We start from the raw sequence: 24,378 nt of genomic DNA, 5'->3' as shown, positions 1-24,378 counted from the left end.
AGTGGAAATTTCCTAAACTACTTTAACTACGTTTTGCTGTCTATATTTCTTATTTTCTCTAATTTGGATTTTTTTTAAAATTCAAATATGTGCAGAAAAATCTGGATTAATTCTGAAACAATAAGGCATTGTTGATCACTAACATTGGTACAGGCAAGAACTGACTTGTTGAACAGCAACATTGCTGAAAATAATAGGGATGTAGACATGAGACTGAATTATGAGCTAACAGTGTTTCCTACTGGAATAAAATAAACCACATATTGGACTATATAATTAAAATTTCACCTAGCAGATGATGGGGAGATATTTTCACTTCTTTGCTTGGTGGTGCTGCAGTCAGTATGCTGTGTCATGTTTGGGGGAGTCCTCCACCCTCACTTCCTCAAAAGATGTGGAGAAACCAGAGAGGGTCCAGCAGGGAATTAGTTTATGTTCAGGGGCCTAGAAAACAAGCCATCTGAGGAAAGTATCAAGGAGAAAAATGTTTTGAGTCTGGCAAACAGGAAGCCAAGGAATGATAGAAACTGTCCTGCAAATCTGAGGAGTCCAGCTGATTAATCTTCAAGGACAGCTTCTTAAAACCCCAAGAGCACTCCATGTTGTTATGCAGGGGAGTTGAGTGAGTATGGCAGAAGGCCAGCATGGATGAGCAAGATGCTTCTGGCTGACCTCAGACAGAAAAGAAAGCAAGCAGTGGAAGCACGGGTGAGCTATCCAGTAGGAGCATAGAGACGCTGCCAGAGCATGTGGTGATGGAGTTAGGAAACCAGAAACTCCTCTGGAATTGAAACTAGTAAGAGAGTTTTAAGGGGTTCTGTTAACTGCATCCATTGCAAAAACAAAGCTGAAGAAAAGGTTGACCTGCTGCTTAATGGGTGGGGGCTGTGAAAAAGGCTGAGACTACCCATTTTTTTTTCACCTTGTTTTTTCCCTAATAAGTTTTGCCCTCAGGCATCCCAGTTTACTTAAGCATGTTAGCAGAGAGTGTAATGATGAACCTTGAACCACAGAAGAAGTGTTAAGGAGCACTTAAGCTGCTTAGATGCTTACACAATGCCAAACATTATGCATCCAGAGGTGCTGGGGCAGCTGGCTGATGTGACTGCAGGGTTGCCCTCTGTCATTATAAAAAAATTATGATTACTAGGGAAGGTCACTGATGACTGGAAACAGGCAAACATCATGTCCATCTTCAAGGATCCATTGAACTGCAGGCCAGCCACCCCCACCTCTGTCCCTGGAAAAATGATGTAGCAAATCCTGGAAGGCATATCTGAACAGAAGAAGGACTAGAAGGTCACTGCAAACAGCCAGCGTGGATTTACCAAGGATAAATCACACTGATCTACCTGATTGCCTACTCTGATAAAATGGCTGTCAGTGTGGATTAGGGGAGTGCACTGGGTGTTGTATTCCTTGATTCCAGCCAGGCTTTTGGCCTAGTCTTCAGACACATTATTACACTAGAATCTGTGGGGCTCTGACTGGATAAATGAACAACAGAGTGGGTGGAAGATTGGGGTCAAAGGTGGAATGATGCTATGCAGTCTGACTGCTCCCTAATAAGTGTCATACCCGTGAGGCAATACTGGATATTATTTAATGTCTTTATTGATAACATGCATGATAGGGTTCTCAGCAAGTTCGTGGATGTTATCAAATGCAGGGAAGTAGTCTCAGTGTGCTGGAAGGTAGGGGAGAAACAATATTGAGAAATGAGCTATCACAGAACTCTTAAAGTTAAGCATAGGAAAACACAGGGGTAGGCCTCTGAGAAGGAATACCCTTATGCCACAGTACAGGCAAGGTGCCAAATTTCTAGAAGGAGCTCTACAGAAAGGGAGTTGGGAGTTCTGCTGGATGCCCTTTGTTTGCATAAGGCCAAAGGCATCTTGGGCTGCCTTAGCCGGGGCATGTCCAGCAGACCAGGAAGAGTGATTGGTGAGTGCTTGTGCTACCACATCTGGAGTTCTGCATCCACTTTGGATCTCCTTGGAGAGGGTAAAGAGCAGCTCCTTGGGGTGAGTCCCATGGAGGCCCACCGAGTTCACCAGGGCTTGAAGCCCATGATGTAAGAGGGGAGGCTGAGGGAGCTGGGCTTGTTCAGCCTTAAGGTGAGATGATTTGGAAAGTGGGCGTGGTGGGTGGTGTGCAGACTCATTGCTGTCTGTAAATACTGGGTGGGTGTGGAAAAGCCAGAGTCAGACTCCTATCAGAGGTGTGCAATGAAAGGATGAGAGGTGATGAATACAAGCTAAAATCAGAGAAATTTTGACTCTATCTCAGAATAAGTTTTGTGCAATGAATTTGGGATTGAGTAAAAACACAAATGGGAAAGCTAAATGAAGAAAACACTTCCACAAATTTTTTAGAGTGTTAGCTGTATTGTGTGTCCAGCAGTTGGGGAAGAATGGGAATCATAGAACAACACAGGTTGGAAGGGGCTTCTAAAGAATATCTGACATGACTTTTCACAAAAAAAGGAAACTAGATGAACTGAACAGAAATCGTATACATTTGTAAATTATTTCAGGAATTAGCCTCTCATTTTTAGGTGAGGACATGCAGAAGTTTATTTCACTAGATACCATTTTGTATGCTGCTCTTGGGCTTGCTTCTAAAACTGAGCTGTTGATTGTATAAGCCACCCCCTCCAAAAGAAAAAAGTAAAAGGCAGCCACTGTAGGAAGTGATGAAAAGTCCAGAACGATTTGATAATTTATATGTCTGTACACCTCCAAAGCTTTGAATTCAATTCCCAGATGTGTAGTACATGATCAGTACATGATATGTTACTTGAAAGATTTGACAAAATGCTGCTACAAATTTTGCAAGTTATAGCCAGCTGTTCTAGTTAACCTCACTTAAACCTTAAACTTCTATTTAAGGAAATTACACTCTCTGAAGGGTGAAAGAATGTTTAGACATTGCTCTGTCTAATTTTTTTAAAGGAATTTTAAAAACTCTATAAGCTTTCCTTTGGATATTTTCCACTCTTTTCGTCTACAGATGTATAAATAACGTATGTTGTGCTGAGGCCATGAGACTGAATTCTGGAGGCTGGAAAAGACATGCAAACTATCTCCTGCTAGATGATTTGAGAGAGAAAGAAAAAGTTTGCATTTTCTTAATTAGGTCGTTTTTGTGCTGTCTGTGTATAATTTTGCCCATCTCTCTTCTGTATGTCTCACAAAACATGCAAGTATACATTAATAAAAACCTAGAGCAGCCGTTATTTTTGTATAATATAGACAGGCTGCAGATTGCATTTGATGAAGATGTTAACATAGTAACATTGTACACTGTGATCCTTTTCTGAACTTAAAGTTAGGAAATTAGGGCTGGAAAGAGCATTATAATAGGCCTTTTTATTGAAATACCATCAAACAAAGAATTCAGTCTGCTGAAACAACCTGAGGTTGAGTTAATTGTTTAAAACTCACCCCTTCTGTGTTTTCTCTTTCTTTGTTTTGGTTTGTTTTTAATACTTGGGTAATTTCATATGCTTTTCAAAGTGAAAGAAATTAGTTTTCTTTTCCTAAATCATATCTGTATATTTTTTCAGTTGATCTGGGTAGGAGACCTTCACAGTTGACTAGTTGTATTTAAAAATTAGAATGAAGGTATTAATGGAAATAAATGTATTAAAATTGGTTCTGCAGAATAATAGAAGTACTTTAATTAGCAGGTCTAGACTCAATAAGTAGTTGAGAATTTTTAAATCTGAGAAAATCCCTTAGGATGAATGGAAAAATAAATTACTCCCATTAACTGACTAAACTATGGAAAGCCATATCATTTCTTGTAGACATTTCACACCTTTTTGAATGAGAGACAATCAGCATCCAAATTACTTCATTTCTGTCTCATAATAAAACTTCACTCCAGTAAAATTATTTTAAAGAATACAATTACTTGAACAATATTTGTTTGAGATTTGTATTTTATCCTTTTGTGTTCCAGGGTGAACGTGGCTTTCCAGGTAGTAAAGGTGAAGAAGGTGAAAAGGTAAATTATTCTGTCCATGTAATTTATTGGTTTAACAATATGATATATGGCCAACCAAGTAGAGCTTTGTTCTGACTGTCTACCTTAACCCTTTAATTCATAAAACTCTTACATTTTTGATATGTAAATGCTGAAGAATGAGAAGTTCTTTGTGTATTTGCTGAGCGCCATCAGGGCTTCATTTAGATTTTTTTTTTCTCTAAGAAAAAGTTTTTGGAGGAACCAACAGAACCTCTGCAATGGCAGGAAATAGTTCAATAGCCTGTACTAAAACGGGAGCTAAACTGGCCTTGTGGAAGGCTGTCTTGGCTGATAAAATGCCAGCATTAGGTGGTATCAGATGATGCAACCCAATCTTCTTGTGTTATCTCTGACAGGTAAGTTTTCCTAGGTCATCAATCAAAGGCAAAAAAGTGTGTTAAGGTCCAAGTGGAAGAAAGAGCTGGACACCAGCTTGTCTAATAGGAATTAAAATAATAGTGGTGATACTTTATGGTTGTAATTTCAGTTCTTAGCTATGTTCATGCCTGGTTACTGGTTTCTCACTAGTTTTGTCTGGTCTGGATTAGGCAACCTGAAATAAGAATCTTTTCTTGAAACAAGTAGTTTCTCTGGGCTTCAGCCCACTGTCTATCTAAAAAGGGTGCGGAAAAGCATTTCTGCTGGATTTATATATCATAAAGATGAAGAATGACAGAAGCTGCTATTCTGGCAATATTCAGACTGATGAAAATAGAGAGTAGGTGGCAGCTTCTGAATTTAAAAAAGTGTAATATATTTGTGAGTTAGGCTGCTTTGGACATGGATATATTCACTCACCCACCATACCTCTTCAGAAGTGTGAGACAGCTTTCCAGTGTTCATATTTTAAAGAAAGCATACTATGGATTAACAGAATTGAAGCAGATTTAAAATGTGGAGGTTTTTTCAGGAGGAAGTATCCCAGTAGCTGAGAAGGAAGAAGTATCAGAAGTAAAAACCAGCATCCATAGCAACTAACATTTATAATGTGAGGATTCAGCCTCTAAAAAACCCACTTGTTAAGCTTGAGTGTTTCTGACTCCAATGACAGATCTTATTTCCTTGGTAGTATCATTATTCATCAGTTCTGAAGGGTTTGTGGATTTTTTTTTTCCCCTCCCCATAATTGCTCTGCAGCTGTGCTGTGCTCTCCTCGAGTTTTATGAATAAACTGTGTTTGAGCACAGGCACATGGTTCCAGCTGTTGCTGCCATTCTCTTTGCTTGATTTCCCTTATTTTAAAGGAGAGATAAAATGACCCAACCACTGGTAATTACGTTTTTCTTATGTGGAAACCAAACCAGCATGCTTAGACCATTTTGTTTCTTTCTGTCTCATAAACTCAGATGATAATTAAAAAGTCCCATTTAAAAATACTCCCAGTGTTTATTATTATGTTTACTGTAATTTCTTATTAATGCTGCATTCAACTGCCCTTCAAATTAAAGAAAATATAAGAGTGGAAGGTTCTTTGTTTACCAGTCATTACTCAAAAATAATTTGGGCTAGTCTCATCAGAAGGTACACATGATATTTGTGTGGGAAGCATGTGTTTTAAGGCTATGGGAAGTAGGTCTTTAGCAGTTATTCAGTTCAGCTTTAATTCAAATAATTTTTTAAGAATAACAATGTAGAGTTTCAGCTACTAAACTCCAGTATAAAAAAAATTTCAACACATTTGCATTTTAACATAGCAGCACAAAATGAAATAGTTATACTACTTTGTGTGTAACAAACATGATTACAAAGCCTGAAAATGAAAAATTTCCTATTACCCAAAATTTTACCTAGTATTGCATATTAAGAAACAAAATTTTTGCACGCACTGTTTTGTATATCACCGAGGGTGGGGCACAGCTACCTCAGCCTGGGGTATTTACCATTCCAGACTCCCCACGGAGGTACATGGAAATGAACCATCCTCTCTCTACTTTTGGTTTAGTGACCCCGTAATTTCCTAGGATTAAATACTTGAAACCAACCCAATCTTATACCTCATTTTATCAAATGAAAATAGTTGTTTTTTTGTATTAGGTTCTGCTTTGGCAGAGCAAGCCTTGGGGACACCAGAGAGACAGAGACAGCTGAGGTGACAGTGCGTGATCATTTGTACATTACAGTTATGGGAAGCATCTATAATGTAAATTATTGAGGGAGATTCCTTTATGCTGTTTAAGGGTTTCTCTGCCACACTTGGTTCCTCTTGAGGAATCCAAAAGTCTTGTTCTGGTTTTGGTCATGGCTGAACTTGGTTCTCTCTTACAAAAGCCAACAGTGGTACAAGAAGTGCCGGTGTTATGTTGCAAGTTTTCCCTCCAAGGGAAATATACTCTCACTATGAATTTATATTAATTCTCCTTTGTATTCTGTTTTCTTTGTGTTACATAGATAATGACACTCTTATGTGATAGTCTTATAACTGCAACAAAAACATTGGTTTACCCTTTTATAGCGTAACTGAAAAAGTATATGGTGAGAGCAGTTTTAATTGGTTTGCTGCCAAGTAGGCAAACTATATCATGGGGATCTGTTCTCCTTCTAAGATTGCTTAGAATTTTAATTTTACAGTATGGGATAGAAAATATGGCTATTACATTTCATGATGATAGGAAGTCAGAAGGTACTGATATTAACTAGAAGAAAGCTTTAAAATACAGAATGTTCTTTGTAAATCAGAAATATAGCCTAAAAATAAAAATGAAATTGCAACTGAAAGACTAAGATGTTCCAAAGTGAAGTATTGTCTGCAACACTAATTAAAAAGTCCTATTAAAAAGTGCTATTTGGTGTTGATATGGCTTCAGTTTGAAGGCATGCACTGGGAATGACTGGTGCTCAGGAATACAGAACCCTTGAGGAAGGACTGCATGATTTACTCTAAGTGTAGAGTCAGCTGAAAATATGTGAACAGCCTTCAAATACATAACATTGCTGCAAAGGAGGAAGGAAATGATCTGTGTGTCTGTAGTGCATGCAGGGCAGTGGGCTGAAAATGCAGCAAGGAAGATGCTGTGTAGCCATTAGGAAAGGGTTTTTAATTTTAACACTGTTATTACAGAAGTAATTTCCTCTTCCAGTGGTATGCAGTTTTTATCCTGGTAACACAAAAGGGAATAAATTAAAGACTTTCTTCATGAAAACACACAAGAGGAGATTATCTTAAATGACTTTGTCATTTTCTGTTAATAGCATCAAAATTATGCAAGGTATCCCTTACATTTATTTCTAATTCAATAAGCACAGAGAATGGCAAGACCATTTCTTTTTGAACATACATACTTGTTTGTTTTTTATGTCCAGTTAATAGTTTTCTGTGATAGGACTGTAAAGCTCTGGAACAAGTTGCCCAAAGTGGTTTTCCAGCAGCAACTTTTCCTTGAGGCTTTCAAGGCAAGCCCTGAGCAATCTGGCCTGATTAACAGGTTTGGGTCTGGATTTCAACCTCTGCTGGTTTCAAGATCTCAGACCTATCTTGAAATTTGCACAGGTTGAAATCTTATTTATTATTACTTATTTTGATACTAGAAGTATGTGCATCACTTGGGGGTTGGAACAGGCCCAGTGCCTGTTAGCTAGGTGGGAAAAGTCCTTTGAGACCATCGAGTCCAACCCATGACCTAACACTACCTTATTAGCTGGACCATGGCATCAAGTACCACATCCAGTCTTTTTTTAAACACTTCCAGGGACAGTGACTCCACCACCTTTCTAGACAGCCCATTCCAATGTCCAGTCACTCCTTCTGTGAAGAACTTGTCTAATGTCCACCCTAAATACCCAAATTAGACAAATAACCTCTAAGATACTGTTTTCCTTTTTTTAAATCTGTAATTATTTCTCTTTCCTCCTGGTTATTGCTTCCTTTGGTCACTCCAGTTAGTGCTCTTTAACCAGGTCCCCCACTTTTTCTGTTGTCTTGTGTACATTTTTGGTTAGAATATGTATTTTCATTAGTACACTTTACAGATATGATTCTTTCTGTAAATGAGCTAGAACACTGAGAATTCAATTTTCTGGGACACATGAAACATGAACTCCATATAGATTTCAATAACATTTAGCATTCAGTATATGTGGAACAAATCTGAATTTTATTTGAAAAAGTGGTGCTAGAAAAGCCAACACATTTACATGTTGATTATAGCTAAGCAAACATGACTTGTTTGTCACTAATAGATACTGGTCATTTCACAGAGCTGGGAGTCATTTCAGAGAGCAAGGCTAAATTCTTTGCCTTGTTTAGCTATTTCAAAATGCTAGTATAAAATCCCTCTTTGTGTTTTAAATCAGAGAGGCAAGGTGTGCTGTTATATAATGAAATCACAGAACTCACTGATATCTCAGAAGACTCAGAAGACTTTTTCCTTCATTAAGCATATTCCCTTTTTTCTCACACTTGAAGTAGAGGATTTCAAAACTGAATGTCATTGGACATGAGCTATGTTGCAGTCTGTGTGCTGTGATATGCACTTGTAAGCACTTGATCTCTAATAAAGTTATTATTTTACTATAATTCTGTGTTTAATATTTCTCAGTAAAGTGATACTAATTAAAAAGTTATATGTATTTGAATAAGGGAAACTTTGAGAATAAAACTATTATGATAGTTAGTTATTATTTCCAGAGTTCCATCCTTTTTACATTACATATTGCATGTCTTAATTGTGCTTTAGCCTGTGTATCCATATGAGAAGAGAGGAGTCTGGGGCTTGTCCAGCCTAAATGTAGAAAAAAATTTCATCTGCCCAATTTTCTTCTAAACGCAGGATGTTCTTTGTATATATTTACTATTTTCTGAAGTACAATTTGAATTATCCCAGGAAATAGGGCTTCATCTATTTCCTTGAGAAGACAATTCCTAATAGATCTTAGTGTCAAGAAGATTTCCTGGAGGTTCAACATTTTCTACTTCATCCTCTCACACCTAATAAAATACTCCTCTGTCTACCTTCTATCCATCCAGAACACACAAGGCTATAAACTTCCAGGGTGTCCCCAGGTGTAGTCTTTTGTTTCAGTCTTCAATATGCTTTTCTTAAATAAGCATAAGGAAATGAAGAAGAAAGAATCACCTTTCCTAGGTCTAACATGCTGGTTTGAAGCTAGTCATTATTTTTCTAGTATTTTAATGTCTGTAACATAAATTTCAGTGGTAAAACCAGACAGCTCAAGTACTGCGGAAGCTTCCAATTTACTTGAAAAATAGAAGCTATTTTGCATAGATGGAAGACAAAGGTCTATAATTAAAAATGCTAAAAAATACAATTAAGTTAAGCAGTTAGTAACACTGTAGAGTGCTTCTATTTATGAGCTGTAGATTCTGCTAGAAATGCTTTGGTCTGAGCAAAAGGTTAGAAGAGTAAGTTCCATAAACTGCAAATCTTGGTGCAACCATGGACACTACCTGGTCTTAATGTTCTTGGAGTAATAGAAGAATGTGCAATTGGCATTATAGACTTAGGGTCCTGTTCCCTAGTTTGTTTGGATGTGAGTGGAGTTTGTGCCACTGTGCTTAAAATTTGTCTCTTACCTGTGCTAACCATCAGTGCAGATGCTTTTTTGGGGCAGGGAGAAGAATAGTTGAAATCCTTGAAATCCTGTTTCATGCAGGTAAGACTGAGTGCTTTACCAGCTGAATATAAATGTGAACAAAGATTTTTCATACTTGTCTCCTAATGCTATAAAGAGAAGTATTCAAGACTTCTCTTTCTCATCTTGTAACAATTTAGCCACCTCTTTGCACTTTCTTTTGTTTCTCTCCCTGAAATAAATGCAGGCTCATTGGCATCCTAGTAAGCTGAATATTACCAGGGCTTATCAGGTAGTTCTGTGGTACGTGGCTTGATCTGTCCATCTCCCTGTTGTTTAATACTCTTGCCCTTTCAAACGGGCTTAATCAAAAGTGTCTGTTGGAAATCGTCCCTAGCTTTTGAACTGTGCCTGGGAATTATATCAGGAAATGCTAATTGGACTCATTGAAATGTCTGCAAAAAATCTTCACAGCTGGTCTCAATTAAATGATATAGATGACCAAGTCCCAGATCCCAAGATCTATCACTGTTTAATTTACTTACACATGCCCATTTGGTCAGATTAAAGGTTCATCAGGCTCAGCATCCTGTTCTAATGATAACCTGAAGTGGGGCCCTGGTGATAAATGTAAGGACAAAGTAAGCAAGTACAGTACTCTTCCAGCCTTCAGTTATTTGACACTGCATCTCAGCAGATGTGTTTTCAGTGAATTTAGTAGTTTTCAATGGACTTTTCTCCCACTAGAAAGTACAGTTTTCTTCTGGATTCATGTAAACTTTGAGCATCTGCAATGTCCTGTGGTGAGGAATTACATTGTTTATCTTTGTGTTTGAAGAAACACTTCCTTTAGTTTATTTGAAACCAGCTTCCTCTTAATTTGATTTGGCGTCCCCTACTTCTTTCAGAAGGTTCCTTTTCTCCTTTTCAGTATCAATTAAGAATCAATAAGCATCTGTTACACATTCCTGAGCTGTCTCTTTCAAATTGAAGAATAGCAATTAGTGTCTCCCACTATGAAATATGTTCTCTATTGGATCATCCTTACTAGTTGCTTCTGGATATTACTGAGTTCTGCTCCAGTGTTTAAAGGTGGAAAAGACAAGAACTTCAGTCTATGTAATATCACAGTGAAATTCTTTGGTTTATCCTCTGTGCCTTCTTGTCTCCCCACAGGGACTTTTCTATCCTCTCTTCAGCTTTGAGTGTGGTCTCAAGATCTCATTCTTGATCCTTTTGAACTGGTCACTAAAAGTCACTCCATTTAGGAAGTTGTGTTTGTATTCACAGGTGTTATGGCTACATAGGCGTACATCATTTGATGTATAGCTACGCTGAACTTCATTGTCCTTTTGCCATGTCATTTCATCTTATAATGACTGTATTGAGTTTGTCATAGTTCATCCTCAACTGTTTCATCCTTTATAATTTGGTATATTGACTAGATTATTGTGTACTTCAAAACGGTTTTGAGTGTAAACACTCCAAGTCTTGCTGGGAACAAGATTAGTGGAAAACCGATTTTTGTAATACATAAATGCTGGTGTGGACTCTCACCCTCTTTCTGCCTTGGACTAGAAACATCGAAATTTGACAGGTATGGAGGGCTTTTGGCATTAGAAAGGTATCTTTAACTTAAGCTCTGAAAATGGTAATTTGCGCATATTGAGTATAATTTTTCAAAAGCAACTTGAGCCTGACAGAGTTCAGAACTCTGATAATCCCTGTGGGTCCATTCCAACTCAGAATATTCTGTGGTTCTGTAATTTACTTTGGTCCACAAAGCTCTGCAAATTCCAGTTTCACCCAATTTCATCCACAATGTAGGAAGCTTCTTGCATGGTAGGCTCAGATGTGGATCTCTGGGCAAGAAAGGCTCTGCACAAACAGCCGTGCCAGCTCTGATGAGCTATCTGGGGTATCAGAAGCACTGCAGCTTCCTTAGGGGGCATTCTGTTGAGATATGAGGTTTAACAGTGTGAGCAGAGTCCTGAGTCCTTTGAATGTACTGCGTCTAGTACATTCTGTGCCTTCTGTGCCACTTTTGGAAATTTCTGTGAAGACATATCCAGAGATGGACGACTGGATGTTATTACAGCTGTAATGCCTAGAGAAAGCACTTGCTAGTTTGGAAAAAAAGCTGTAAGCTTTTTGACTGGTAGCTAATAAATGGTAATTATCTAAAATTAATGTAAAAATTTTAACCTGTAACACATGGTGCACATTTAGCACACATTTAGCAACCAAGAACTGTTTCAGAGGATTATTCTTTATGAAAAAGACTGTACTGACAGGTATCTAATGAGAAGAAGAAAAAATAGGATAATTTAATAAAGAGTATTGATGCTGCAATATTTGAAAATGACATTTAGCAGAAATTGCATACATGCTTATGGAGCCTTGTAGTTCTTATAGTTTAGCCTCCTACTTTGAGACCTCTTTAAAAATTCTTTTATTTAATATTTATTAAATAGGTATGAATGCAAGGACGCAAATTTGTAGATGAAATCACAGAATCTTGGAATGTTTTGATTTGGAAGGAACCTTAAATCTTATTTAGTTCCAATCTTCCTGCCATGGGCAAGGACATCTTCCACTATAGATTGTATGTTGCTCAAAGCCCCATTCATACTGGTCTTGGACACTTGCAGGGACTGGGCAAATTCTCTGGGCAGCCTGTTCCAGTCCCTCAATACCCTGACAGCAAACAATTTCTTCCTTTTATGTCATCTTAATCTATCCTCTTTTTCTTAGGCAAGTTTAAGTCAATGGACTCTGTATGTGAGTTTTTGCAACTTTGAGTGAGAGTTGTTTTCAATGAGGAAAAGGATTAGAACTCATGAACAATGTGATGAAAGAAGAAACAACAAAGTGGATTCAGACATTGGTCACTGTAGAAGAGGAGGAGATGACAGAACTGTTTTCATTAATATACTAAAAATAGAACTCAGTGTGTGCATATGAGCAGGGGAATCTTTCTACAACCTGCAAAGACAGATGTGGATGCTACTACTGAAAAGTCAGCAATATACATCATGAAGTATATTTAAGTTCCAAAGCACTTTTTCCCCTCCACTTAGCAGTAGTTGATGTTTATTAACGTAATACTATCAGTGATAAAAATGGTCTTCCTCCCAATCTCCTCCTTTCCAGTTGCTTCTTGCTATCCCCAGTGTCCCTGTGCACTGCTATTGCAACTGTTTGTGTGATTCCTAGTAAAAGAAACAAGCCAGGGAACTGTTTAGACCAAAAAAGTGCCTCTGTTTACTGGGTTTATATCCCAGCACATTCTGTTTCTCCAGACTGGTATGTGGCTATTCTTCAGCAACCAATGTAATTCAGAAGAATAGGCATATTTAAGTGACTAAAAGGTGCTGCAGACCTATATGGATGACTTTTGGAGTTGGAGAACAGCAGTATAATTCTTTTTGGATGAAGCTACTCTGAAAGATGTACTTTGGGAACAAGCCTAAGGTGCTGCAATTTCTAATGGCTCTTGAATTCATGAAACCAGACTAGAGCTGCTTCGGTGTAGGTTTGGAATGACTCCAACAAAATACAGTGTTAATATCTAGTACTCTCTGCCATTTTCTCCATAAATCATGTCTTTTGTGCCACGCTCTGTGCTCATCTGGGCATAAATAAAAAATACTTTGAAGAAGACCTGACATAACACGGCATGGAAGTCAAGGGTATAAAGGCTGTTATAAAGGATCTGCAAAAAAGTTCAAGAATGGTAAATTGTACAGAAGGATGTGCTAATGTAGCTAACCCAGTCAGCAGCTTTATGATGCTACTTTTTACAGTATGCACATTTGTCATCTTGTGTGTTGTTAAATTTCAGTTTGAGAAGCCAAAGAAGCTGAATTAGAAGAGCAGCTAATTTGCAACACCTGCTGAGAGTTTCTGTGACAGCAGGTGAAAAGTAGGTGAAGACTGAGTTGTCTTAGATGTCTACAGGGAACATATCACTGATCTTTCTGATATGCTGAGGCCAGTATATATTGTGCACAGAGAAAGAAAAAGACTTTATCCTGGTAGCACTTTATGTACCTATTGAAGGCTAGCAGTAAGTTAAACTCCTTTTGTTGGTAGCTGGCCAGTAGATACAGTTTGGATTTTCCAGGATGACCTTTCTAAAGATAATTCCTCCCATTCAGCAGCAGAATATTGTCCCACCTATTTATTCTAGACCCAGTGGTTTTCCACCCTTCAAAGCACAGTGGTTCAGCTGGAAGAGAAATGTAATTTTTCTGTGATGGTACCCATGGAACCTATATGGGCTGATTGTATGGACAGTTGCCAGGAAGGTGGGAGCTGTTTATTTTGATCCTCTCAAAAGCGGAGAAAATTTCCTGTATTAAATCTCTATTTACTAAGTTTTATGCAAAAGACAGAAATTTCCTACTTTTCTAATTACATTTTGAACTGACCTTAGTGAAGTCTGACTGAGCAAGGTGGGTGTATTTTGAACTGATCAAGTCTCCACCTCAGATAAATACCCATTAGGAGACTGAACATGCCACATCTTTAAACTGTACCAGGGTTTGTGAGAGCTTTATTGAAACACCAGTTTCCTGGATACAAAGGATGGATTTCTATGCCATTAATAAACTACTTATTGTAGTCTAAGGAAATAGAGAAAACTGATACTGCTTTCTGTGTAGGCCTGATGAACATGGTTAATAGTCACAGCTACAGGAAAGGTTATTATTCTGGTTATCATGTGACAGAAATCAAGCTAGAGGTGCAGCCTTTGGCAGGAAAGACGTAGCAGTCCATCAGCTTGTGCAAACACTTGATGTGGCTTTAACCATCTGCAGAACATCTTTTAGAGTATAAATAACAATAGCAATCCCCTGCCAAAACCATGAAAGCATGTGTGTCTAAAAAATACTACGTTCTGTGAAAGCAATACTATTTGTCAACTGATGTCAAGAACAGATTGGCTTTCAGTTGCCTTAGGGGACGAGCCCTGAAAAGAAACTAGTTTATTCCTCCTACGGAAAAATCTTCATTCGACACTAACACCAACCCGCTATAAACAGAAACCTCCCCACTAAAAGGCAGATAGAATTTTAAACAATTGTAGCTGCGAGTCAAATCCATTTCTAGTATTTACTTAAGAAATGGAAAAATAATCTGCTCATTATTGAGATAGTTCTTTCTTTTGAGGTTTTAATCTAGTGATAGATACACAAGATACTTAAGTTTAAAATTACTGGGAAGATCAGTGAGGGGAAACAGAGCCAAATTCAGCTATTAGTTTTGTTCTTGAGCGATGTAAGAACAAAACTCTGTAATAACTCAGGGATTTGTGCAAGCTGAGACATGTATTATGATTCCCATGTGCTATGCAATGTACAAAGACAGAGTGGACCATGTATTAAATTAATACAAGGGTTATTATAACTAAAATGTAAGAATTAAGACAGAAGATGGATACCTGCAGAACAACCAGACCTGACTGGCTAATTAAAAAATAGATAGTACAAAAAATGATGCTGCATCTATTGTGCAGATATTGTGTTCATAAAACTAGAGAAAAATTGAGTTGAAGGGAGTGGTTACTGTATGAAAATAAATGGTATGACCTTATATAAACCCTGCAATGCCAAACTGTGCACTGAATTTTACACTTAGATGTTCTGGTATTTAAGTGTGTGTGCATGAGAACCATCAAAGGAGAAGATAAATGATGACTGGAGTTTTAACTGTGACAATCCTCATGGGTAGGTGAGAGCAGGATGAGGGACTATTTGTGAAAATAGCCTGGATCAAAGTGGAAGCTCTGTAGAGGGATGAAAAACATGTTGTCTGTGGTCTGGATGTGGATTGGATCTGAGAGACCCAATTCAAGATAATTCCAGTTCTTGCTGACCCACAGAATTAGTGTTTTTTACAATGACAAGAAGAGGAAGCTTCCTCAAGTAAAAAATGTTGAAAGAAATATTTAAAACAATTCAAACATAGATTAGATATGAGGTACTGGAAAGTTAAGACATCCTCTTGGCAAGTAGTCAAGTCTGGATGTAACTGATGACTCACAGAAATGATTGTTGATTTTATAGTTGCAGATGAGATTAGCCAGAGACACTGTAGAAGGAGAGGAAGACTGGACCATGAGTGTTCCCTTCATGGCCTCTGCATGGAAAGATGCATGTATGAATTGTCTGACTGAATTCAGGAGTCTTTATAGTTTGGAAAGGCTTTTGCTTTTGGATTATGAGGAAGGGTAGAGCACAATAAATTATATCCAGTTCACCAATTTTTAAACTGGAATGGTATTCTGTGTGTAGAATTTATTGCAGAGCTCAGCCAGATGGAGTGAGTAAAGAATAGGATATTCATTAATATTCAGAATGATGGTTTTTTGAGTTTTTAAAATGTATTCTGGGTTTTTCTGGGGAGTTAGACTACTGTTTGCACCCACTAAAGTTTTTTCACAGAAGTACAAAGTAGGGTTTGAAAATGAAGATCGCCATGAAAAAGCTTTGTGACTCTTGCTTATAAACACATTTTGCTTGACTGGTGATACTTTTTGAAGAGAGTATTAATATATTCAAGTAAATGTTAAGAATACATATTATCTAGGAGATTGAAACTCTGCTTTCAGATAGCTCATGTTTTAGGTTGTACTATTTTTCTTATTTCTATGAATAAAGCTTTAATATTGGGTTAAGAATTTTTCTATCAAGTTAGGTCTGGGAATAAATGATCAAATAATTACCATAAAGAGTGGAGTTTTGATTGTTGATTTTGTTAGTATTTTTCTCCTTGACATTCAAAGGTTTAAAGGAAAAGAAAAAAGAAATTGAAATGGTCATGACAGCATGAGCCGTGGCAGGATAGCATGCAAAGCAAAGTTTGCAAAATAAAAAATCTAAATTTCATGTGGCAGAAAGAAATGCCAGTGTGAGCATCTTAAGCATGATTAGGTCATTAATTATTTATGTTGGGACGTTTATTATTGAAAAACAAACTAAATATGTGATTGTGATTAGATTTGCATACATTGTAGCAAGCAAGAGTTAGCCAGAATCTCAGTATTTTTTCTTATGCTGGCTAATATCTATTACCCAGAAGGATGAAGTTGTGTCTTTATGTTTCTTTTACCTTACCAAATCTCTTAGGTGAAACGGTGTTCTGTGTATCTTATCTTTTCCACTTACCACAGTACATCTGAATCCCTTTTAGTATTCATTTCATTAATGATCTTTAATGGCTCTGGTCAGCACTAGGGAATGTTAGGCAATCTCTTCGATTTCCCCAGGATAGGGTTACACTGAAGATAATAACCAAGATGAGATTTAGTAAGGAACACATTAAGAGATCATAGGAATCTTCACCTGTGTTTTCAATAAGGCATTGCTGGTAAACTTGCTGTGGCATTTTCTAGTTGTGGAAGAATAGTTTTGGACATTATTTAAGGCTTGGTTCTCAGTCATAGTTCTGTAGCCTATGTTATAACAGTTTTCAATAAGACTGTGACTGAGGACACTTTATTGCCTGTCAAGGTGCTATGGAATTAATAGACTGTTTTAGAAATCAGTGTTTGTGGGTGCTGCCATGGGAGAGTTGAACTTTCATACGGAATGTATGAGAAAGGAATGCATGCCTAAGCTACTTGAATGAATGTGCATACAGTCCTTCAATCCAAAGAGATTGCTAGCTCTTCAGAATATGTTTATCTGCACTCCTTTTTTGCCTGTGTTACTTGGCTTAATTTTTATTTTGCTGTTCTGTGTCTCTGAACTCATTCAATCATTGTGCTTGGCAGTAATGGCACATGGACAGAGCAAACATCTCGATTATATTGTTATTCTGTATATTGTTGGCATTTGTATTAATGTTTGTCTGTCTTTCAACACCTTTATGATAAAAGGAGACATTGCTAAATGAGAGAGCTTTGACTCCTTAAGACAGGTATCTGCAAACGCTGTAATCTCCACTCAGCAAGGACACCATCCTAAGAAAAGCTAAAACTATTTCAACACGTGACTTTGACACATTTTTAAGAGAGAGCAATCATAGCAGAACCCTGGAGCAGTGGGGATGAGTGGGGACGAAATGTTATCCTGAAATGGTGTCCAGGGCTATATCTGCCTCACCTGCAGGAAGATGCACATACAATGGAGAATCGTCAAGTCTGCTTAGAGCATTCTCAAGCAAAATCTACAGTTAAGGCAAATTCATTCTAATCTTAGATCATTACAGTACTTCTCTGCCTTTTTAACACAAATTCTTCCCTCCACACCCCATTTGGCTACAAATTAAATCTATTATTTGTATTATCAGTATGGAAACATTGATGTCCCACTTACAACATTTTTTCCCATATTTGAGATCCATCAGCGTGTCCTGTGTTCATTCTTACCTCCTAACTATTTTTCACACTTTCTGTCATTCTAGCTTGGAGAAGAGTAGAAAAATATGATGCCCTGAACTAGGTGTTATTTTTCACTTTTCTCATCAGTGGCAAGTAAACCAGAATAGCTGGGGTTTTTTCAGCTTGCATTTGACAAATGGAGAATGGAGTTTAGCCTTTTAAAAATGTCTTTGTGTTACAGATTTCCATGTACTATGTGATCCACGACAATATCCAGATATTTTTCTGCAGTAGAGCTGCAGGGGTTATTCTTGTTCTCTGTGCGTTGGGTATCTCCATTGGAGAGCACTACACTGAAACTTCTACTGGACTTGGGGTTTGAGTTGGGGTTTTTTGGGTTGGTTTTATCTTTGGTTGCAGTTCTAATTGATCCATTTTAAGGTTTTTCTACAAAGAATAAAAATGGATGGCTGCCTTATTCCTGCTGACAGAATGAGGCAGTTCATTGGTGCAGCTTTGGAGCCTTGGGCTGGCCTGGATTCAGATTGTTCTGTGCCTAAGGTTTTGCCTTTAGAGTAGGTAATTTGCCTTTATATGGCCTCTCTGGTTAGAAGTGCTTAGAGCTTGCTTAGGAATGTGACGTGTGACACAAAGTAATAATTAATCATTGTGAATATTTTCAGTATTGCTCAGTCTATGTAAAAAAGCAGGATGGAAAGACCTTTCTCCTGATGTGGTATCCAATATGTTCAGGCACAACACTTGTTTAGGACTCTGTCACAAGACAGCAAAGGGACAGTTTGGAATCAGCAGATTTTTGGTCATTGTTTCTTGATAAGTGTGTCTACTGAGCCGTCTGATCTCCGTAAAGTTTGGGATCACCTGATTTATTGCTTTGTCTGAGTATCCTAAATATATGGGCTTGGGAAGACACAGGCTTCAAGGTGACATCCTTCCTGATCATCTCTGTTGATTTTTGTTTTCTATAATAGAAGTGTATTTCTGCAATGTATTATGCTGTCCCCTTCTGATCCTGCTTAGGAAATACTCCTATGTGCTACAGAGTTACAGTCTGTTTGGAAATGAGCTGCATGTGTCACTCTTAGATTTCCTTGCATAGTACCTCCCAGTCCAAACTGAGTCAAAATCACTAGTTTGCCTTGCTTTCCTCTCCTTTTAAATGGTACAGTCTCTCAGCAGTCCTGAGGTGCTTCACCCTGTGTATTGCCACTTTCCTAAAGCATACCATCCCATATTCTCTGGAAGATTTACAGGTCAGGCAGTACGAATATTATTGAGGTGGAGCTCTTCATAACCCTAGCTCTTCAGACATCTAACAGAAAATCAGAAAGAAAGAAAGGTTGTTTTTTTTTTAACTGAAGGTGTAGATTTTTTTCATTCATAACTTACTCAAGAAAAATCAATAAGCATCATTATGAGCTAAGATCAATTTAAAAGAAGCTATGGAGAAGTGGTCACAAGAAAATAAAATTCATGTAGAACATTCTGCTGAGACAGATATGTAACATAACAGGAAAAAAGTATTAAAAATGACAAATCATAACTGTCTTAAAGGTATGTAGGTAAAATCATGGAATTTCAGAGGCTAAAAATTAGAAGGTGTTCACACTGACTTAGTGGTATTATATAGCTTGTGTACTTCGGAGAGTAATTCAGCAAATGTAAATTAACAATGGCACTTTAAAATTCTTCCAAAAACTAATACCAGGAATTTCTTATTTGTATTATTAAGAGGGCAGTGTTGCAGAAAAATCTTTATCTTTTTAGTTCAATTTTTAGGTCTTAATGTATTGTATTTCCAAATACATTACTTTGCCATTCTAACATGGGGGAAATAGTGTGCAAGGAAAATGAGGCAATCTTAAAGTGGACAAGTGAGTTGGAGGCTGGTACTTTCATTTTGCAGAGGCTGTGGGTGTACCCCGACCCTAATTAAAGAATGCTATCACTGAATTCAGTGCATCCACCATTACACACAGCAGACTGAATCCCTCCCAGCAGTTGTTCTGGAGCAACCCCATCAGCTTGTTCCATTGGGGTAATGGAATGCAGAATGCACCCGAAGAAATACAAATAATTCAGTGTTACATCGGGTTAGTTTTAGTTAACTAATAAAAAAGGCTTGATGCTTTCATAGTTTTGTCATCCTGTTTTTGCAATAAATAGTCTTTAATTGTCCCATCTGAATGTAGTATTAGCAGGCAGGAGCACTTCATATAATATGACAACGCATTTTTCTCTCTTTTTGTTAATCTATAAGGTACATTGTCACAAAGCCATAATGTTGATTATTAACAGCCTCCTCTACACTGCAGAGTGGCTTCAGCAACTCTGCAAATTGGCTAGATTTGAAGCTGTTAAATATGCAGTATAGTGTGCTTCATAAAGACAGAAATGAATATGACTTGGCTCAGATCTTGTGAGAATAAATTGTAAAAACTGGACCTCTGTTTGGTTTGCATTCTGGCTTCACAGAGAACACGGACATTCCATATGATAGGCTTGGCAAGTACAAATTGTGTACTCCATTAAAAAATTGGTGTGTTCATGTAAAGTGGCATACCTGGCAGAAAGCCAGGAGCTCTGCAGAGGTCCAAGGCTCATTAACGGGGGGGGTGCTTTTTATCATTTTGTCAAAGAAACTGAGAAACATCTTAAACCCAAATATTGTGTAAATCATAAGGAATGGGGGATTTCTTTCTTCCCTGTACTCACCAGCCACACTTGTGTGTCTAGAGCTGCCTGGTGGCATTTTGAAGTCGCTGTCTGCCTGCTGGAGAGGAAAAGGCATTTCACCACCACATACTGCTCATCTCACAGCCAGGCAAATGATTATTGAGGCTGAGGGGACTGGCATCTTTTAGCTAGGCTCTCTGTTTAGCTTTTTATGGCAATGTAGATATTGCATAAAAAGTTATGACAAGAAACTTTCACCTTAGGTTTCCACCTATGCATCAAGGCATTTACAGGATGCTACTACTTCTGAAGCAAATCTGCACATATTTGCATCATTTTTCTTAAAGTGAAAGCAGATGCACAAGCCATAGAATAAAAAAACAGCTCCATAAATTTATAAATCTTCTAGAAATATATTCAGATAAGGAGATATTATGTCAAATATATTAGTGTACCTTTATAACTGTTGCAAGATTGCAGCAGTGTAACTGATTCTAGTTGAAATACCCTGAAAGCAGTATTAAGTGTTCAGTATGTCACAGTGATGAAAAGTAAAATGTCACTTTTGCAGTTCTAAAAGTTTAAGTGAGCTATTTAAAAAGAACAGTACACCTGGGATTTCAACTGGGTTTTTTTTAAACTGACAGTGAAAGAAAATTACTTTCTCAACCAGTGTCTTAATCCATAGACCAAAGAGGACTCTATAGTGTAAACATAGTAAAATAATAAGTGTTAAATTCCTATAACTTTTTGGTGTCATTTGAACTTTGCAGTAAATGCACAGATTTATGTGGTGGAGGTTTTTTTTGACCAGTAAGAAAGGGAATACTTGAGGGAAAACCTTAACTGTATGATTCAAGCTAACGCATAGCATTAAGTTTCTTATCAACAAGATGTATTAAAATGGAAAAAATGAATCAGCAAAGCCATCTTGGGAGTGGGATTATTAAATTCACAGTTTGCTGCTGCTAATTTGTTAGTAGGCTTCAGTTGTTCAACAATGCTCATACACTCATTTTGCAAAACTGATTATTAGATGAAATGCCCTCTGTCATTGCCATGGGAGAAATAGCTCTGAATCAGGGCTGTGTCACAAATGCAGTTAGCTGAATGATCTCAGCTCAATGCCATTTACCTAACAGAATTATGAAGATGATGCTGATATAATGAATAGGTTCTGCTCAGACAAATGTAGTCCCCTGGAGATAATGAAAATTTGGTGAAGAGCTCTTTGTTTTCTTTGGTTTATGTGAAGAGCTTGGACTCTAATTAAGTCAGTCCTTGCACTTCTATCAGAATTATGTTACTTCATGGTTACTTATTTTGATTTGACAAGCTTCATTTGAGGGACAGAGATTCAATTATAGAGCTCTTCAAGCTTGTTGCTTCTTGGAGGTATTCTCTCTTAAATTATGCTTCTTCAGCAGGTGTATTTTATTCACTTTGATAAGATATGTCTTAACTAGGATAGCATGGTTGTTAGAGTTAATATGGAACCGCTTTCGTGTATTCTGCAAAGATTATTGTGTTTTGTAGTCAGTATTTCATGAGCAAACTCAGGAACCAGCTATAGTCAATTCTGAAGGAACCTTCCCACCATTCTTTTTTCTTTTGATAAATCATGTTGTTCATATTCATACTTGTAATAAAATTTTCAGAACAAAAGTTTTTTCCATTTTTCATGTGCAAATGAAAATATACCAGTAGGGATCAAAGACAAATACCATATACCATATACCAGTAGGGATCAAAGACAAAAGATAATACTGAGGACTTTGTAAATAAACATTTACTTTAGGCATCTGATAACAAAACTGAATCTCTGAATGAAAAAAAAGAATGCAATATTAAGATTATGATTTTCAAAAACTAAACTGTTCCCTGATGTAAATTTCTGTTTCACCACCATATTCTTGAAACACAGCAAGAAACAAGAATGTTCTTCTGTGGTGAGTCTTTATGGATGTTCAATGACACTATGAAGTACAGAGAACTGTACCTATCAGAGTGCTAGACATTTTTCAGGGACATTTATTTGGAAAGAATTTCTTTTGAAATGTAAGGAATAGTTTTGCTTGTGCATCCAGAAATGTACATGTACATGTACATGAACAGACCAGAATGGTAAAATATTTTTGCTGTTAAAAGCATTGTGGGTTATTATGTGCCGTGAGTATATATAATAAAATAAATATTAATTCTTTTAGGGTGAAAAAGGAGATAAAGGAGAACCAGGACCAGAAGGCCTTCCTGGAACAGAGGTAAATGGAACCACAATGAAACAGTCAAGTTACAAACTTCTGGGTGGGTGGTTAAGAAATGCAATTCAGACTTCATGTAAGTAGAGTGATGGATTTAGAAATTTGGTATTCCTGTTGATAAAGTTTGCTTTATACCCTCTTCCTGTCCTTCTCCCTCTTGATCTTGATGGGGGTTATCCTGGCTTTAGGTTTTAATGCTGGATGATCTTGGCTCTCCGGGTGCAAAGCATTTCTGTTGAAGGTAGAGAGCATCTCCCAGATGGGGAATGACTGACATTAGGAGTAGAATCCAGATACAGGACTTGGAAAAAACATTCAGAAATACTTTTTTAAGCAGCTTTTCCAAAGGAATTAAAGGCTCAGCATTTAACACAAAAATACTAAGGCAGTCTAGCTGGGGCTACTGAAAATGCAGTAACACAGGCTACAAAATTATGACAACTTTTTACATCACCTGGCTTTCCATGCACACTGTAACCATAAAAATATTTTTCCTGTTTTAGGTAATTATAATTTAATGCTGGGTAAATCAGGCTATTTTTAAGTAGATGTCCTTCATGTGAGAACATGCACTATATACTAAGCTGAAACTACATTTAGGTATTTGTAGAGGTATTCTCTTGTAGCCTGTCTGTCTGTAAAGGTGAACTGTATACTTCTCTCATACATACATATATGCTGACAGCATGGAAAAAACACATCTGTGTTTCTTTCCATAGCTCTGGTGACATTTCTATGTTGGTCTTACATGATCTTCTTTACTACATGAGGTCTTGTTGCATCAGCCTTTTAGGAAGGGTAAGGTATACCAAGTATCTAATTAACTGTAGGGCATATTTAACATAGTGGCACTATGAAAGTGAAAAATACTGAACATTTATATTTTTGAATATTTACTGAACTGTTGCAATGTGTCAGTAAACGGTAGATTATTATTACGGAAACTGTCATTAAAACATTAAAACTGAAGTAAAACTGCATATGGCAGTATAACATTCTATTGTTTGAAACCACACAAAATTCTCTTTTAGTAATGCTTACATAAGATGCTTTGAATTCAGTTATCACTCTGCATAGAGATATCAGTCTTTAAATTTACAGGTCTGTGTAGCATTGGCTCTTAGTTTCAATCAGTGTCTCTCTAACTTGTTCTGCAAGCAGAAATGTAACATCTGATATTTCTGCAATAATCAAGTTAATCTACTTACATTGGAGTAATCTGCAGTGCTGTATAAAAACAGCCTGAAAACACTTAAAGCTAGTGGCACTGCCTTATGGCTGGTGTTGTCTCTGCCTGGGGGAGTGAGGGTTTCCATCCTCTAAAGAACTTGAAGATGACGACTGAACATTTTTCCTTGAACAAATGGTAGAAACATATTTGAATGTATCTTAATCAAAATCAGAAAAGTAGGTGTCACAGAAAACTTTTGCTTGCTGTTGCTAACTTGTGTTTTCTTAGCTGTACAGAAAGTTCTTGCTAGAAAGAAGTAGCATGTCAGAGGGGAAGCCAGACCTGGTTTGGAGACTAGG

General features: G+C 37.3%; 1 protein-coding gene across 1 annotated transcript in view; it reads left to right on the top strand.

Moving 5' to 3' along the window:
- COL19A1 (collagen type XIX alpha 1 chain) overlaps positions 1-24,378 on the top strand; it is a 178,408-nt gene that overhangs the window by 62,375 nt on the left and 91,655 nt on the right. Inside the window, exons 11-12 of the mRNA XM_030944776.1 lie at positions 3,967-4,011; positions 22,795-22,848. Of these exons, the coding sequence (XP_030800636.1) occupies positions 3,967-4,011; positions 22,795-22,848 (99 nt within the window). The remainder of the gene's footprint in view (positions 1-3,966; positions 4,012-22,794; positions 22,849-24,378) is intronic.

The sequence above is a fragment of the Camarhynchus parvulus genome, chromosome 3, assembly GCF_901933205.1.
Source record: "Camarhynchus parvulus chromosome 3, STF_HiC, whole genome shotgun sequence".
NCBI lineage: Eukaryota > Metazoa > Chordata > Aves > Passeriformes > Thraupidae > Camarhynchus > Camarhynchus parvulus.
This window is presented reverse-complemented; position numbering and strand designations above follow the sequence as displayed.